The sequence below is a fragment of the Sus scrofa genome, unplaced genomic scaffold (assembly GCF_000003025.6).
Source record: "Sus scrofa isolate TJ Tabasco breed Duroc unplaced genomic scaffold, Sscrofa11.1 Contig2697, whole genome shotgun sequence".
NCBI lineage: Eukaryota > Metazoa > Chordata > Mammalia > Artiodactyla > Suidae > Sus > Sus scrofa.
The window spans coordinates 16,984-35,374 of NW_018085150.1; the positions used below are offsets into that span (position 1 = coordinate 16,984).

General features: G+C 50.3%; 3 gene segments (V, D, J or C); all 3 read right to left on the bottom strand.

The window, feature by feature from the left end:
• Nucleotides 1-1,443, bottom strand: LOC110258663. The segment is given in 3 exon segments: nucleotides 1-57; nucleotides 799-1,193; nucleotides 1,283-1,443. Coding segments are annotated over 3 exon segments (498 nt in total).
• A 3,409-nt stretch (nucleotides 1,444-4,852) lies between these two features.
• On the bottom strand, nucleotides 4,853-7,855 carry LOC110258664. The segment is given in 4 exon segments: nucleotides 4,853-4,956; nucleotides 5,017-5,114; nucleotides 7,274-7,604; nucleotides 7,695-7,855. Coding segments are annotated over 4 exon segments (579 nt in total).
• An 8,618-nt stretch (nucleotides 7,856-16,473) lies between these two features.
• Nucleotides 16,474-17,049, bottom strand: LOC110258662. The segment is given in 2 exon segments: nucleotides 16,474-16,823; nucleotides 16,914-17,049. Coding segments are annotated over 2 exon segments (396 nt in total).
• Between the last annotated feature and the right edge of the window lie 1,342 nt (nucleotides 17,050-18,391).

Below are 18,391 nucleotides of genomic sequence, written 5' to 3' on the forward strand. Positions count from 1 at the left end.
TCACAGGAATTCCTGGAGAGAGTTGGCAATGGCTAGTGAGGTTGCAGTGATGGCTTCCTGGAATGAGAGAGCAGGGGTGTATCTCTTGCTGCCTATGCTCACCTCGGACTGTGTGGTGAAGGCGGGATCCTGCCCATTGGTTTACAGCACTTGCAGAAAATCCACATGTTATCATCTGCCTGAGTGTAAACGTTCCCGACCAATTATCTACGTGTTGATTGAGATAAATTTCATGGTGCCTATTTGTCACCATGTCACCCACAGAGCAGAACAGGATGCAGGCTTCACCTCCGTCGAAGGAGAGTGTATTGGACCTGGAAGCAAGAGCCCAGAAAGGACAGTCCACCCACGTCCTCTCTACCTGGCATCATTCCTGGGGGCCCGTGAGGGTCCTGGTTGATACCCTGCTTTTAGGCTCTGCATGCATCAGAATTACAGGAAAGCAAGGAGGCCACGACCCTGGCAGTGTCTGCCAACCTAACAGCAAGCAAGGACTGAGATTCCAAAGGAGGAAGCAAGTCTATGATTCCCTCTGCTTAAAGCCAGTGTGGTATGTATGAACCTGCTCAATTTTTTCAATATTTGGACGAGAACAATCAGGAATTGAAATTATAACTTACTCCATGTCTATTGTGCATGACACGATAGTGTTTCTTCCTGTCTCAGAGGGCCTTTGTGTTGCAGAGCCTGTAGTGTAAGCACAGAATCATGTGTCCAAAGAGGATCCCCAGGGAGATGCTACATGGAGAGGCAGCCCCAGACCCTGGCAGGAAACCAGCCTTCCAACTCCCTCTGCACCTGCTCCTGGGCATGAAACATACACATAGTGGTTGTGGGTCCTGAGCCCCCCTGCAGCCCAGAACCTGTGTCCCTTCCCCTCACTGTGCCTGTTGCACAGTAATAGCGGGCCGTGTCTTCTGTTCTCAGGCTGTTCATTTGCAGATAGGCCGTGTTCTGGGAGTCGTCTCTGGAGATGGTGAATCGGCCCTTCACAGAGTCTGCGTAGTAGGTGCTACTACCACTAGTACTAATAGCTGCCAGCCACTCCAGCCCCTTCCCTGGAGCCTGGCAGACCCAGCTGAAAGCGTAGTCACTGAAGTCGAATCCAGAGCCGACACAGGAGAGTCTCAGAGACCCCCCAGGCTGCACCAGGCCTCCTCCAGACTCCACCAGCTTCTCCTCACCCTGGACACCTGCAAACACAAAGACATCCTGGTCAGAAAACTGTCACACGCACACTGAGGTGCCCTCCAATCCTCTTTTTTCCTCCCCCAGGATTTACCTTGTAAGAGAGCAAACAAGACCACCCAGTTCAGCCGAAACTCCATGGCGGGTGGTCTGTGTTCTTTCCGGATCACAGAACGGGATCCTGGGGCTGGGCTCCTTGCCAGAGCTGCAGGGTGATGGCAGGGCTGGTTTTATCTGCTGAGGGAGGAACCTATTTGCATGGCCTCCTAGTATATAAGCAGTTATTTCATCGAATGACCTCGAAAGGGCCCTTCCCAAGAGAAGGTGTGCGTGTCTTGCCGTTGGTTGTGCTGAGAGCCTTTAGGGAAATATGTTTTCGTTATGTCACTTTCTTCACAGGAAGCACATATGCACATGTGCTATGCTGATTGCACACTTGCACAGGCCCTCTGGTGTAGAAGTCGTTGTGTTCCTCTTACTCGAGGGGTTAACTTCAACTGGGCACGTAGAGGGTGTGGGAGGGCCGGGGACACACACGTGCTGGGAGTCCCTCCTCGGGTCGGCACTCGAGGTCTTCCTGCTGAACACTCCGCTGCCCTGGGCAGTTCCAGGACAGAGTGGACATGCTGGAGGGGCGGGCAGACCCCCTCCCTGAGGAGAACATGATGACATTGTTCTGTGGTAGCGTTTTCCTGGGAATTTATCATCAGGATTCGTGGGAAAATCACAACGGTCTCTAAAGTGGGTTGTGTTGTGGAGTTTTTTGCTTTGAGGGCCACACGCGTGGCCTATGGAGGTTCCCAGGCTAGGGCGTCAAGTCAGAGCTACAACTGCCGGCCTTTGCCACAGTCACAGCAAAGCAGGATCCGATCGATTCTGCGACGTACACCACCAGCTCATGGCATGCCAGATCCTTAACCCACTGCGTGAGGCCAGGGATCGAACCGGCAACCTCGTGGCTCCTAGTCAGATTCGTTTCCACTGCGCCAAGATGGGAACTCCTATACCATTTCCAGTTTAATCCACAGGAGAGGACCGTTGCCAAGGACAAACCTACTTGTGCCATTTTGGTTTTTAATCTCCAGTACTTGGTAGCCCCCAGACCTGCTGCGGTATCCCCGCATTCTAAGTGTTCTTCCACGCCCCACCATCTCTGGACCCTGGAGAGGCCCTTGGTGGTCCGTGATTTGTGTCCCTTAGGTGACGACCGACAATCGGACCCCTGACGGCTTCTTGCCGCCATCTTCACAGAAAGCAAAAACGGTCTTCAGAATGTGTGCAGACGCTGCCATTGGACGCGTCGCCAATAGGCCTGCCGGTGTGAATCAGAAAACCTGGACTGGAGAAGGCTCACGACCTGGAAAGCGGACCCTAAAAGGATGTCACTGGACAGGATTGTAACCAGGCGTGTGGACGGTGGTCGGTGTCGCCATGGGACTACCTCTCAGGCGCTGTCCTGACGGAGGCACCGTCACGTGGAGAAGCTCAGCATGGAGTGACGGCCAGGCTTGGTTTCGTTGCTCTCAGAAATAGTAGGTTCTTGTGTTTAAATCATTTATTTACCACAGGGGCGTTTTAAAGTTTATTCATACGGATCATCTTGTTCAGATTTCAAAGGACATGGGGATTCGCGAAGTGGGTTTTTACCTTGCCTCTTCCGAAGCGTTTACACCCTTTCGAGGGTGTGGATAAATTAATACGCAAGTCATTTGGGGTCTATAAGGTAAGTACAGATGTTCCTTTGCAGCAAATTCGATTTATGTCTAAATTATCGTAACTGGCCTACCTAATTTGTGGGAAGAGTTCCAGTGGAGCAGAGCTGCGAGTACGAATGGTATCCCAAATGCATATGCTGACACCAATCTACAGATTTCTCCCAAAGGCACAGGTGAGTTCTCATCAGTCGTGTTCCCCAGCATTTGTTTAGGAGGTTCTGCTTCCTAAATCTATACACATATTAGACTTCTAATCTTTGGCAATATGAGATACAAAGAAATTGGTTTTCTGTGCTGTGATTCAACAGCTGGACTCTGAGAGTCCAACATCAAGATTCTGGGAGGTGTGGTTCCTGGAGCAGAACAGCTTCCTGATGGGCAGTTTTCCCCTGTAACCTCCTCTGCTTGGGGGGAGGGGCAGGGGGCTTTAACAAGAGCTGAGTTCCCACTAAGGGGGCCCCACCCCAACAGCCTAAGCCCTCCCCAAAGCCCCACCTTTGAAGTTCAGCATGTTGGGCCTGGGTTTCGACGTGTGTATTTTGGGAACACAACCCTTAAACTGATCACAGGATCCAAGGAGTCACGTCATAATTCTACACAGTTGGAGGCTCCCCCTGGGGCGTCCGCTAAACTGAGGATACTCGTGGATACCCCAGAAGCTCTGATCCTCGAAAGCAAAGTGCTGATGTAAGACCTTCAGAACCAGCCGATGACACTGGAGTGTGGCCCCTGAGCAGCCAAACTTTTGACATGGAATCTACATCCTACAATTTTTATGTCACTGTCAGAGTTATTATCATATACATTAAAGAATTGATAAATATTCCTAAGGCCACAGGTGTCTTTCAATCCATAATGGCCACTCACCCCTCTTTGAATTCATTGTGTGCAGGTCCTTATGCAGAACAAATGGTCACCTTCTTTCACATTTGGCACCTGATGGGTTCTGGCTCGTTCCTTCCTCGTCCCGTGCTGTTCACTGCAGGCAAATCGGAGAAGAACGCCCGAGGTCCTCACCCATTGTGCGGCTGGGAGACGGATCCACATGAGCTGTTCCGGGAGCAGGACCCTCGCCCTCCTCCACCCTGAAGCACAGTGAGCACCCTGATCCAGGGTCCATTCCTGTGCCTGTCCAGCCTCACAGTGTGCTGGATGGGCCTTCCCTGCTCCAAACAGCCCCTGAGAAACTTTGGCTACACGCCGTGGCTCTTGAATTTCTCCACCCCGCTGCGTGGGGAGTCCCTGTGCCCTTGCACAGAGGAAACTAGCAGGGAGGCTGTGAGAGAGGGTCCGGTGAATCAGGGCCACCAAGGGGAGTTGAGCTTCTTGCTTTGGGATCAAGTGCCCGCTGATGTTGGATGTCCAGCAAGTACTGTCTGCTGCTCCTGCCGAGCAGCATGGCTGAGTCCAACCGAGCCTCTTCTGTAGCTTCATCTGACTGATAGGAGCGATTGTCACTACGACGAAGAGGAGGGGGAAAGAAACACGTCACGCCCCCTACCTTTCAAGCGTGGGAGCATATTCCCCCCCTTCCAACAGTCCTTTCTCCGTCAGAGCCTGGAGTCCACAGGGGTTCCCTTGGGGAGATGCCGCATGGAGAGGAAGCCCCAGACCCTGGCGGGAATCCCGCCCTTCACCTGCCTCTGCACCTGCTCCTGGGCTGAAACACACATTGTGGGTCCTGAGCGCCCCCTGCAGCCCAGACCCTGTGTCCCTGCAGGGAGGTTTTTGCCTGGGCTCAAACTCCCTGCCCCTCAGTGTCACTGGAAAAGCCACACGAGGCTGAGTCCTTGACTCTCAGAAGTTCAGTTGCAGGTCCAGCATGTTCTTGGAGTCGTCTCTGCAGAAGGTGAACCGGCCCTTCACAGAGTCTGCATCGTGTGTGTGATCATGATTACAGGTCCGTGAGACCTACTGCAGTCCCTTCCCTGGAGCCTGGAGGACCCCGCTCAGGTAGGAGCTACCCAAGCTGCATCCACAAGCTGCACAGGAGAGTCCCAGAGGCCCCCCAGGCCTCCCCCAGGCTCCACCAGCTGCACCTCACGCTGGGTCCCTGTAAACACAAAGGCAGCCTGGTCAGGAACCTCTCTCACACCCACCGATGGCCGCTCACATTTCAGCATCTCCTGATCTCCAGAAATTTCCGTGTGGTCCATCCGCCAAACCGCCCAGCTGAGCCCAGACTCCATGGTGGGGGGTCTGTGTTCAGGCCTGATCACACAGTGGCAGCAGCTGGGCCTGCTGGGGCAGGGGCTCCTCTGCCAGGGCTGTGGGATCAGGGCAGGCTTGTTTTCCTCAGCAGAGGTGTGCCCCCTTTCTGTTGACCTCTTAGTATGTAAGATCTACTAAGAACGAAAGTATGTATGATGTACTCCGGGTTCAGAAAGACCAGTGAATGCCAGTTGCTGCAGCACTGATGCACCTGGAGGGTCTCCTGCTAAGTGACGTGAGTCACAGAGAGAACGACACACACCATATACTTCTCATTTGTGGAGTCTGAAACATTCACAGATGAGACCATGTAGGGAGGAGAAACAGGCTCACGCACGCGGAGAGCAGCCCTGTGGTTGGCAAGGCGGGAGGGAGGGCGTGGGACGGACTGGAAATTTGGGGTTAGTGGGTGTAAACAGTGACCTTGAGATGAATGAGCCGTGAGGTCCTGATGTGCTGCACAGGGAAGCACATGCAGCCAGTGTGTGAAAACACGATTGAAGAGCATATGAGAATCCGAAAAAGGTATGTATACACATAATGCCAGTTTGGTGCAGAGCAGCATTGAGAGAACATGGACAATCAATGATATCATAAAACTAAAGAAAGGAAGACATGCATCCTTTGAGTGCCCAGTGAGGGAAGACCCTGAGCAGAGCGTGGGTGGGGGCAGTACGGCGGAAGGAATCGGTGTTGCTTACAGAGGCCTCTAGGCCTGAATTCCCGAATCTGCTGACCCTCCAGATGGAGCAGGTGCACCTTCCCAGGGGAGGTCTGATTCTTCCTTCAGGGACACAGAGGAGGTCAGATGGTTCCTCTCTGTGTTGGGTTTCTCTTAGTAACTTTAACTCAGAGTAATCAACGTGTCAAGGAGACACATATATGGGTGGCTCATGTGTTATGTTGTTTTTCTATCTGCACATACACATGTGGGGTAGGTCTAGGTGTAACTGCATTTGAGGGAGGTAGAGCTAAGCCCTGCAGCCTGCACATGGAATGCAGCAGAGCTGTGGAGCCTACATCAGGGAACAGAGAACTCTTCGTGTTAGGCTTGTCTTTTTTTATATTTTACTCTAAAGCAGAGTTGATTTACAGTGTTGTGCCTTTTTTGCGGTAAAGTGATCCTTTGTACTTATATGTACATTCTTTTTCTCACATTATCTTCTTCAATTTATACCAAGAAATTGGATGTAGCTCCCAAGCCTATAGTTTGTAACAGGGCCTGTGCTTCTAAAACTGGACCTGCTCCCAACCCCTCACAGGAATTCCTGGAGAGAGTTGGCAATGGCTAGTGAGGTTGCAGTGACGGCTTCCTGGAATGAGAGAGCAGGGGTGTATCTCTTGCTGCCTAGTGCTCACCTCGGACTGTGTGGTGAAGGCGGGATCCTGCCCATTGGTTTACAGCACTTGCAGAAAATCCACATGTTATCATCTGCCTGAGTGTAAACGTTCCCGACCAATTATCTACCTGTTGATTGAGATAATTTTCATGGTTCCTATTTGTCACCATGTCACCTACAGAGCAGAAGAGGATGCAGGCTTCACCTCTGTCGAAGGAGAGTGTATTGGACCTGGAAGCAAGAGCCCAGAAAGGACACTCCACCCACGTTCCCTCTACCTGGCATCATTCCTGGGGGCCCGGGAGGGTCCTGGTGTGATACCCTGCTTTTAGGCTCTGCATGCATCAGAATTACAGGAAAGCAGGGAGCCACGACCTTGGCAGTGTCTGCCAACCTAACAGCAAGCAAGGACTGAGATTCCAAAGGAGGAAGCAGGTCTATGATTCCCTCTGCTTAAAGCCAGTGTGGTATGTCTGAACCTGCTCGATTTTTTCAATATTTGGACGAGAACAATCAGGAATTGAAATTGTAAATTACTCTATGTCTATTGTGCATGACACTAAATTTTCTCTTCCTGTCTCAGAGGGCCTTTGTGTTGCAGACCCTGTAGTGTAAGCACAGAATCATGTGTCCAAAGAGGATCCCCAGGGAGATGCTACATGGAGAGGATGCCCCAGACCCTGGCAGGAAACCAGCCTTCCAACTCCCTCTGCACCTGCTCCTGGGCATGAAGCACACACATAGTGGTTGTTGGTCCTGAGCGCCCCCTGTAGCCCAGAACCTGTGTCCCTGAAGGGAGGTTTTTGTCTGGGCTCAGACTCCCTTCCCCTCACTGTGCATCCTGCACAGTAATAGCGGGCCGTGTCTTCTGTTCTCAGGCTGTTCATTTGCAGATAGGCCGTGTTCTGGGAGTCGTCTCTGGAGATGGTGAATCGGCCCTTCACAGAGTCTGCGTAGTAGGTGCTACCAGTATAACTACCACTATCAATACCTGCCAGCCACTCCAGCCCCTTCCCTGGAGCCTGGCGGACCCAGCTCAGTGCATACCTACTGAAGGTGATTCCAGAGCCGACACAGGAGAGTCTCAGAGACCCCCCAGGCTGCACCAGGCCTCCTCCAGACTCCACCAGCTTCTCCTCACCCTGGACACCTGCAAACACAAAGACATCCTGGTCAGAAAACTGTCACACGCACACTGAGGTGCCCTCCAATCCTCTTTTTTCTCCCCCCCAGGATTTACCTTGTAAGAGAGCAAACAAGACCACCCAGTTCAGCCGAAACTCCATGGCGGGTGGTCTGTGTTCTTTCCGGATCACAGAACGGGATCCTGGGGCTGGGCTCCTTGCCAGAGCTGCAGGGTCCTGGCAGGGCTGGTTTTATCTGCTGAGGGAGGAACCTATTTGCATGGCCTCCTAGTATATAAGCGGTTATGGCATCGCATGGCCTCAAAGTGGCAGGTGCCCAAGGCAGGCATGAGGGTCCTGATGCTGGTCGGTTGGATGGCCTCTACGAAGATGTCTCTTCATTGCATCAGTTTCGTCACGGTAGACACCTGTCACTCGTGGGCCATTCTGATTTCTACCGTGGCACACAAAGCGCTGACAGAGAAGTCATTGTTTTCCCCACATTCAGGAAAGAAACTCACCCAGGGGCATAGTGTACTGTGGCGTCTCCAAGGACACACACGTGCTGGGAGTCCCTCCTTGTGTCTGCACTTGTGCTCCTCCTGCTGGACCCACCTGTTCCCTGAAGCAACTGCAGGACAGAGTGGACACACCTGCAGGGGGGCAGATCCCCTTCCATCTAAAGCACACGATGGTATTGTTCCCCCGTCCTATTTACCTTGGGATGTATCGTTAGGGTTCATGGGAGTTTCTCATATATCTCTAGTGTCTATTTTGGATTTATGGGTTTCCTTTATACACATGCTCTGGCATGGGTCCTCTGGAGTATTCGGCAGTTCTGTGCTTCATTCTTAAGTAACCTCCCTACTGTTCTCCATAGTGGTTGCATGTACCCAAATGCCTATACTGAAGCAAAGAAATCATTCCTGGAGAAATGGATAAAATCTGTGTGCCTGGAAAGTTAAATACATGCTTCTAATAATCCAGTGTTCAGTCAGGAAATGAAAAGGAAAATCAAAGCACATCAAGGAAAATGACAGTGAAAACACAGCCATTCCAAATCTATGGGATGCCCCCAAAGGTGTCATTACACGATGTTGATGGCTATGCAGCCTAAGCTATCACCTAAGGGAATTAGGGAAAAGGAAAAAAAAAATCCCTGGAACGTTAGCAGAAGGATGGTCATCATATGGAGCTGAGGAGAAATCTATGAAATAGCACTTAAAAAAATAGACGAAAACGGATTCTCATATATATATATATAACCTGGTCACGTGCTGTACAACTGAAATTAATAGAATATTTTATAGCAACTATAATAAATTATGTTAAAAGAAGAAACAGAATCAGACCAGGAGATGGTACTTTGAAAGGGCAAATCAAATTGCCAAGCATCAGGACAGAATTCTCAACAAGATCTGAGAGAGAAACCATATACACAAAACAAGAAATGAGAAAGGAAATATCTCTTTTTTTTTTTAATTTGCTCTTTTTTTTTTTTTTTTTTTTTTGTCTTTTTGGTATTTCTTGGGCCGCTCCGGCAGCATATGGAGGTTCCCAGGCTAGGGGTCTAATCAGAGCTGTAGTCACTAGGCTACGCAAGAGCCACAGCAACGCAGGATCCCAGCCGCGTCTGCCACCTACACCAGAGCTCATGGCAACGCCGGATCGTTAACCCACTGAGCAAGGGCAGAGACCGAACCCACAAACTCAGAGTTCCTAGTCAGATTTGTTAACCACTGCACCATGATGGGAACTCCTGCTCTTTTTTTTCTTTTTAATAATTTTTTTTTTAAATTTTCCCACTGTACAGCAAAGAGGTCAGGTGAGAAAGGAAAAATCTTAATGGATGCTGCAGAAACACCAAAAATCCCACGAGAACACCATGAACAATGACAGGCCCATAAATTTGACATCCGAGACGAAATGGACAAGTTTCTAGGAACTTACAGCCCAGCCAAACTGACTTAAGGAGAAATACATACTTTGACCAGAACTATCACCCGAAATGGAAGTGCATATGTAATGAAATCACTCCCAACAAATATTCTCAACAAAGTTTAGCCAAACAAACCCAACAATACATAAGACAAAAGCAGACTCCATGGCCAAATGGGCCTCATATCAAGTTTGCGAGGATCTTCAACATACGCAAATCAACCTATGTTCTACCCACATTAAGAGAAGTGCCAAACCACATGATCACCTCAATAGATGCAGAAAGAGCATTAGACAAAGTCCAACATCCATTCATGATGAAAGCTCTCACCAAAGTGGGTATAGAGGGAATACTCCTTCGCATAATCGAAGCTCTTTATGACAACCCACAGCCAGTACAACCCTCAATGGAGCAAAGCTGAAAGCCTTCCTGCTAAAATCTGGAACAAGACAGGGATGTTCTTGTCACTCAACACAGCCCTGGCGGTCCTGCCACAGCAATCAGAGAAGCAAACGAAGTAAAAGGCGTCCACATAGGAGGAGGAGGAGAGATGAAACCGTCACTGCATGCAGATGGCATGCATATAGGTATATGTATGGAAAACCCTAAGGCCTCAGCCAAAAAATTACTAGAACTGATCACCAAATTCAGCAAAGTAGCAGGATGCAAGATTCACATTCAGAAATCAGTCACATTTCTGTCTACGCACAATGAAACTTTAGAGAAGGAACGCGAAGGCACAATACCTTTTAAAATGGCACCCCCAAAATGCAAACACCTGGGAATACACCTGACCAAGGAGGCAGAGGACCTGTATGCCGAGAGCTATAAAACTTTCATCAAGAAAGGAAAGAAGACGGAAAGAAAGGGAAAGATAGTCCATGCTCCTGGGTTGGAAAAATTAATGCTGTGAAAATGGCCATACCTCCCAAAGCGATCTGCAGGTTCAACACAATCCCTATCTAATTACCCATGACATTTTTCACAGAAGTGCAACAAACTATCCAAACATTTCTATGGAGCCACCAAAGACCCAGAATTGCCAAGGCAATCCTGAGGAACACAAACCAAGCAGGAGGCATCACTCTCCCAGACCTCAGGCAATATCACAAAGCCTCAGTCATCAGGACTGTGTGGTACTAGTACCAAAACCGACAGACAGACCACGGGATCAGAAGAGAGAACCTGGAAACAAGCCCCGACACCTATGGTCACTTAATCTTTGCCAAAGGAGGCAAGGACAGAAAAATGGGAACAAGACTGTATTTCAGCAAGAAGTGCTGGGAAACCTGGGTAGCTGCATGGAAAGCAGAACACCCCCGCACACCATGCACAGATATAAACTCAACGTGGCTGAGAGACTTCGGTGTGAGACAAGACACCATCAAAGTCCTGGAAGGGAACACAGGCAGAACATTCTCTGACATCAACCTTACCAAGGTTTTCTCAGGTCAGTCTCCCAATGCAACAGAAATAAGAGCAAAAATAAAGCGATGGGACCTCATCAAACTGACAAGCTTTTGCTCAGCAAAGAAAAGGAGAAAGAAAAACCAAGAGACAGCTTACAGAATGGGAGAAAGTAGTTTCAAATATTGCAACTGACAAGAGTTTAATCTCTAAAATATACAAACAACTTACATGCTTCAACAGCCAAAAAGCCAGCAACCCAATGGAAAAATGGGCAAAAGATCTGAATAGACATTTCTCCTAGGAGGATATACTGATGGCCAACAAGCACATGAAGACATGCTCACCGTCCCTGAGTATTAGGGGAAAACAAATCCAAATTACCCTGAGATACTCCCTCGCCCAGTCAGAATGGCCGTCATTAACGCGTCCACACATAACAAGTGCTGGAGGGGGTGTGGAGAAAAGGGAACCCTCCTGCACTGGTGGTGGGAACTCTTCATAGACGCATAAAAGAACCAGCATTGCCTAAGCCAGCCTGAGGGGAGTGGGCGGGCGTGGCAAGCAGGAGGTGTCACTCCGCCAGAGGTACGACAATATTACAGAGCGACTGTGAACCAGACAGTGTGGTACTGGCACAGAGACAGACCCACAGAACAATGGAACACAATCAAGAGCCCAGAAACACACCCAGACATCTACGGCTAACTAATCTTTGACAACGCGGGCAAGAAAATAAAATGGGAAAAGACAGTCTCTTCAGCACGTGGTGCTGGAAACCTGAACAGCTGCATGTACATCAAGGAAACTAGAACAAGCCTGAGACCACATCACAACTAAATGCAAAATGGCTTAAAGGCTTCAGCATAAGCCATGACACCACAAACCTCCTACATGGGAACATAGGCAAAATCTTCTCTGACGTCAACCAGGCAAACGTTTTCTTGTGTCAGGCTCCCAGGGCAGTGGTTTTAGAAACAAAACTCAGCCAATGGGGCAGACTCAGACTTAGAGGATATTGCACGGCAAAGGGAGTCACCAGAGACGTGAAAAGACAACCTAAGGAATTGGAGAAGGCTAGAGACGACTGTTCTGCTTCTCCCAACACGCCTTGTGGAAGGTTGTTGGCCATGAGGTGGGAGCTGGAAGGGCCAGGCCTTTAGAGACAAGTCCCTGTGGCACTCCCCCCTGCCCTGTTGCATTCAGACACACAAAAGGACGGAGGGCTTCACGAATGACACCCACGCCTGGTACCAACAGGCAAAGCCTACCTGCCCACCATGTCTCTTTCACCACTTCTTCTGATATTCGGCTGACAATTCCTTTGGAAGAAGCTCAGGGAATAACTGGCCTTGACCCTCCATGAAGCTCTACATCTGTACTTTGCCCAGGAAACCAAGCAGTGACCCTCAGAGATTCGCTGCCTGTCCTGTGTCCCCATGGTCCACGTGGCTGCAGGAAGCAGGTACCCTGGACAGGCTGGGCTAATAACCACAGACCTGTGATCTCACATCGCTGGACTCTGAGAGTCCAACATCAAGATTCTGGGAGGTGTGGTTCCTGGAGCAGAACAGCTTCCTGATGGACAGTTTTCCCCTGTAACCTCCTCTGCTTGGGGGGAGGGACAGGGGGCTTTGACAAGAGCTGAGTTCCCACTAAGGGGGGCCCCACCCCAACAGCCTAAGCCCTCCCCAAAGCCCCACCTTTGAAGTTCAGCATGTTGGGCACTGGGTTTCGACGTGTGTATTTTGGGAACACAACCCTTAAACTGATCACAGGAACCAAGGAGTCACGTCATAATTCTACACAGTTGGAGGCTCCCCCTGGGGCGTCCCCTAAACTGAGGATACTCGTGGATACCCCAGAAGCTCTGATCCTTGAAAGGAAAGTGCTGATGTAAGACCTTCAGAACCAGCCGATGACACTGGAGTGTGGCCCCTGATCAGCCAAACTCTTTGACGTGGAATCTACATCCTGTAATTTTTATGTTACTGTCAGAGTTATTATCATATACATTAAAGAATTGATAAATATTCCTAAGGCCACAGGTGTCTTTCAGTCCATAATGGCCACTCACCCCTCTTTGAATTCATTGTGTGCAGGTCCTTATGCAGAACAAATGGTCACCTTCTTTCACATTTGGCACCTGATGGGTTCTGGCTCGTTCCTTCCTCGCCCCGTGCTGTTCACTGCAGGCAAATCGGAGAAGAACGCCCGAGGTCCTCACCCATTGTGTGGCTGGGAGACGGATCCACATGAGCTGTTCCGGGAGCAGGACCCTCGCCCTCCTCCGCCCTGAAGCACAGTGAGCACCCTGATCCAGGGTCCATTCCTGTGCCTGTCCAGCCTCACAGTGTGCTGGATGGGCCTTCCCCGCTCCAAACAGCCCCTGAGAACCTTTGGCTACACCCCGTGGCTCTTGAATTTCTCCACCACGCTGCGTGGGGAGTCCCTGTGCCCTTGCACAGAGGAAACTAGCATGGAGGCTGTGAGAGAGGGTCCGGTGAATCAGGGCCACCAAGGGGAGTTGAGTTCCTTGCTTTGGGATCAAGTGCCCGCTGATGTTGGATGTCCAGCAAGTACTGTCTGCTGCTCCTGCCGAGCAGCATGGCTGAGTCCAACCGAGCCTCTTCTGTAGCTTCATCTGACTGATAGGAGCGATTGTCACTACGACGAAGAGGAGGGGGAAAGAAACACGTCACGCCCCCTACCTTTCAAGCGTGGGAGCATATTCCCCCCCTTCCAACAGTCCTTTCTCCGTCAGAGCCTGGAGTCCACAGGGTTCCCTTGGGGAGATGCCGCATGGAGAGGAAGCCCCAGACCCTGGCGGGAATCCCGCCCTTCACCTGCCTCTGCACCTGCTCCTGGGCTGAAACACACATTGTGGGTCCTGAGCGCCCCCTGCAGCCCAGACCCTGTGTCCCTGCAGGGAGGTTTTTGCCTGGGCTCATACTCCCTGCCCCTTAGTGTCACTGGAAAAGCCACACGAGGCTGAGTCCTTGACTCCCAGAAGTTCAGTTGCAGGTCCAGCATGTTCTTGAAGTCGTCTCTGCAGAAGGTGAACCGGCCCTTCACAGAGTCTGCATCGTGTGTGTGACCATGATTACAGGTCCATGAGACCTACTGCAGTCCCTTCCCTGGAGCCTGGAGGACCCCGCTCAGGTAGGAGCTACTGAAGCTGCATCCACAAGCCGCACAGGAGAGTCCCAGAGGCCCCCCAGGCCTCCCCCAGACTCCACCAGCTGCACCTCACGCTGGGTCCCTGTAAACACAAAGGCAGCCTGGTCAGGAACCTCTCGCACACCCACCGATGGCCACTCACATTTCAGCATCTCCTGATCTCCAGAAATTTCCGTGTGGTCCATCCGCCAAACCGCCCAGCTGAGCCCAGACTCCATGGTGGGGGGTCTGTGTTCAGGCCTGATCACACAGTGGGAGCAGCTGGGCCTGCTGGGGCAGGGGCTCCTCTGCCAGGGCTGTGGGATCAGGGCAGGCTTGTTTTCCTCAGCAGAGGTGTGCCCCCTTTCTGTTGACCTCTTAGTATGTAAGATCTACTAAGAACGAAAGTATGTATGATGTACTCCGGGTTCAGAAAGACCAGTGAATGCCATTTGCTGCAGCACTGATGCACCTGGAGGGTCTCCTGCTAAGGGACGTGAGTCACAGAGAGTACGACACACACCATATACCTCTCATTTGTGGAGTCTGATACATTCACCGATGAGACCACGTAGGGAGGAGAAACAGGCTCACGCACGCGGAGAGCAGCCCTGTGGTTGGCAAGGCGGGAGGGAGGGCATGGGACGGACTGGAAGTTTGGGGTTAGTGGGTGTAAACAGTGACCTTGAGATGAATGAGCCGTGAGGTCCTGATGTGCTGCACAGGGAAGCACATGCAGCCAGTGTGTGAAAACACGATTGAAGAGCATATGAGAATCCGAAAAAGGTATGTATACACATAATGCCAGTTTGGTGCAGAGCAGCATTGAGAGAACATGGACAATCAATGATATCATAAAACTAAAGAAAGGAAGACATGCATCCTTTGAGTGCCCAGTGAGGGAAGACCCTGAGCAGAGCGTGGGTGGGGGCAGTACGGCGGAAGGAATCGGTGTTGCTTACAGAAGCCTCTAGGCCCGAATTCCCGAATCTGCTGACCCTTCAGATGGAGAAGGTGCACCTTCCCAGGGGAGGTCTGATTCTTCCTTCAGGGACACAGAGGAGGTCAGATGGTTCCTCTCTGTGTTGGGATTCTCTCATTCACTTTAACTCAGAATAATCAAACTGCAATGGAACACATATATGGTTGGCTCACGTGTTATGTTGTTTTTCTATCTGCACACACACATGTGGGGTAGGTCTAGGTGTAACTGCCTTTGAAGGAGGTAGAGCTAAGCCCTGCAGCCTGCACATGGAATGCAGCAGAGCTGTGGAGCCTACATCAGGGAACAGAGAACTCTTGCTGTTAGGCTTGTCTTTTTTGTTTATTTTACTCTAAAGCAGAGTTGATTTACAGTGTTGTGCCTTTTTTGCGGTAAAGTGATCCTTGTACTTTTATGTACATTCTTTTTTCTCATATTATCTTCCTCATATTTTTTCCCAAGAGATTGGATGAGTTCCCAAGTCTATACTTTGTAACAGGGCCTGTGCTTCCAAAACTGGACCTGCTCCCCACCCCTCACAGGAATTCCTGGAGAGAGTTGGCAATGGCTAGTGAGGTTGCAGTGACTGCTTCCTGGAATGAGAGCAGGGGTGTTTCTCTAGCTGCATAGTGCTCACCTCGGACTGTGTGGTGAAGGCGGGATCCTGTCCATTGGTTTACAGCACTTGCAGAAAATCCACATGTTATCATCTGCCTGAGTGTAAATGTTCCCGACCAATTATCTACGTGTTGATTGAGATAATTTTCATGGTGCCTATTTGTCACCATGTCACCCACAGAGCAGAACAGGATGCAGGCTTCACCTCCGTCGATGGAGAGTGTATTGGACCTGGACGCAAGAGCCCAGAAAGGACAGTCCACCCACGTCCTCTCTACCTGGCATCATTCCTGGGGGCCCGGGAGGGTCCTGGTGTGATACCCTGCTTTTAGGCTCTGCATGCATCAGAACTATAGGAAAGCAGGGAGCCACGACCCTGGCAGTGTCTGCCAACCTAACAGCAAGCAAGGACTGAGATTCCAAAGGAGGAAGCAGGTCTATGATTCCCTCTGCTTAAAGCCAGTGTGGTATGTCTGAACCTGCTCGATTTTTTCAATATTTGGACGAGAACAATCAGGAATTGAAATCGTAAATTACTCTCTGTCTACTGTGCACGAGACTAAATTTTTTCTTCCTGTCTCAGAGGGCTTTGTGTTGCAGAGCCTGTAGTGTAAGCACAGAATCATGTGTCCAAAGCGGATCCCCAGGGAGATGCTACATGAAGAGGAAGCCCCAGACCCTGGCAGGAAACCAGCCTTCCAACTCCCTCTGCACCTGCACCTGGGCAGGAAACATACACATAGTGGTTGTGGGTCCTGAGCACCCCCTGCAGCCCAGACCCTTTGTCCCTCTAGGGAGGTTTGTGTCTGGGCTCAGACTGCTTTCCCCTCACTGTGCCTCTTGCACAGTAATAGCGGGCCGTGTCTTCGGTTCTCAGGCTGTTCATTTGCAGATAGGCCGTGTTTTGGGAGTTGTCTTTGGAGATGGTGAATCGGCCCTTCACAGAGTCTGCGTAGTAGGTGCTACCACCACTACAAATATCTGCCAGCCACTCCAGCCCCTTCCCTGGAGCCTGGCGGACCCAGCCTATGGGATAACTACTGAAGGTGAATCCAGAGCCGACACAGGAGAGTCTCAGAGACCCCCCAGGCTGCACCAGGCCTCCTCCAGACTCCACCAGCTTCTCCTCACCCTGGACACCTGCAAACACAAAGACATCCTGGTCAGAAAACTGTCACACGCACACTGAGGTGCCCTCAAATCCTCTTTTTTCCTCCCCCCAGGATTTACCTTGTAAGAGAGCAAACAAGACCACCCAGTGCAGCCGAAGCTCCATGGCGGGTGGTCTGTGTTCTTTCTGGATCACAGAATGGGATCCTGGGGCTGGGCTCCTTGCCAGAGCTGCAGGGTCCTGGCAGGGCTGGTTTTATCTGCTGAGGGAGGAACCCATTTGCATGGCCTCCTAGTATATAAGCGGTTATGGCATCGCATGGCCTCAAAGTGGCAGGTGCCCAAGGCAGGCATGAGGGTCCTGATGCTGGTCGGTTGGATGGCCTTTACGAAGATGTCTCTTCATTGCATCAGTTTTGTCACGGTAGACACCTGTCACTCGTGGGCCATTCTGATTTCTACCGTGGCACACAAAGCGCTGACGGAGAAGTCATTGTTTTCCCCACATTCAGGAAAGAACCTCACCCAGGGGCGTAGCGTTCTGTGGCGTCTCCAAGGACACACACGTGCTGGGAGTCCCTCCTTGTGTCTGCACTTGTGCTCCTCCTGCTGGACCCACCTGTACCCTGAAGCAACTGCAGGACAGAGTGGACACACCTGCAGGGGGGCAGATCCCCTTCCATTTAAAGCACACGATGGTATTGTTCCCCGTCGTATTTACCTTGGGATGTATCATTAGGGTTCATGGGAGTTTCTCATATATCTCTAGTGTCTATTTTGGATTTATGGGTTTCCTTTATACAGGTGCTCTGGCTGGGTCCTCTGGAGTATACAGCAGTTCTGTGCTTCATTTTTAAGGAACCTCCCTACTGTTCTCCGTAGTGGTTGCATGTACCCATATGCCTATACTGAAGCAAGGAAATCATTCTTTGAAAAAATGGGTAAAACTTGTGTGCATGGAAGGATACATACATGGTAGTAAAAATCCAATCAGGAAATCAAAAGGAAAATCAAATCACCTGAAGGAAAATGACAGTGAAAAAACAGCCTTTCCAAATCTATGGGATGCCCCCAAAGGAGTTATTACAGGGATGTTGAGGGCTATGCAGCCTAAGCTATCACCTAAAAGATTAGAGAAAAGAAAAAAAAAAACAAACCCTGGAAGGTCAGCAGAAGGATGGTCATCATATGGAGCCGAGAAGAAATCAGTAAAATAACACTTCAGAAAAATAGAGAAAAAATGGTTGCTCATATATATATAACTGGTTCATGTTGCTATAGAGCAGAAATTTTAGAACCTTGTAAATCTACTATAATAAATTGTTTTAATACTAGAAAACACACAATCAGACCAGGAGATGGTACTTTGAAAGGGTAAATCAATTTGCAAACATCTGGACAGACTCACCATGAAGACGTGAGAGAGAAACCAATTAGCAAAACAAGAAATGAGAAAGGAAATATCTTAATGGATGCTGCAGAGGCACAAAAAATCCCAAGAGAACACCATGAGCAATGACAGCCCCATAACTTTGACATCCTAGACGAAATGGACAAGTTTCTCGAGACAGACTGCCTACCCGAACCGAATTAGGTAG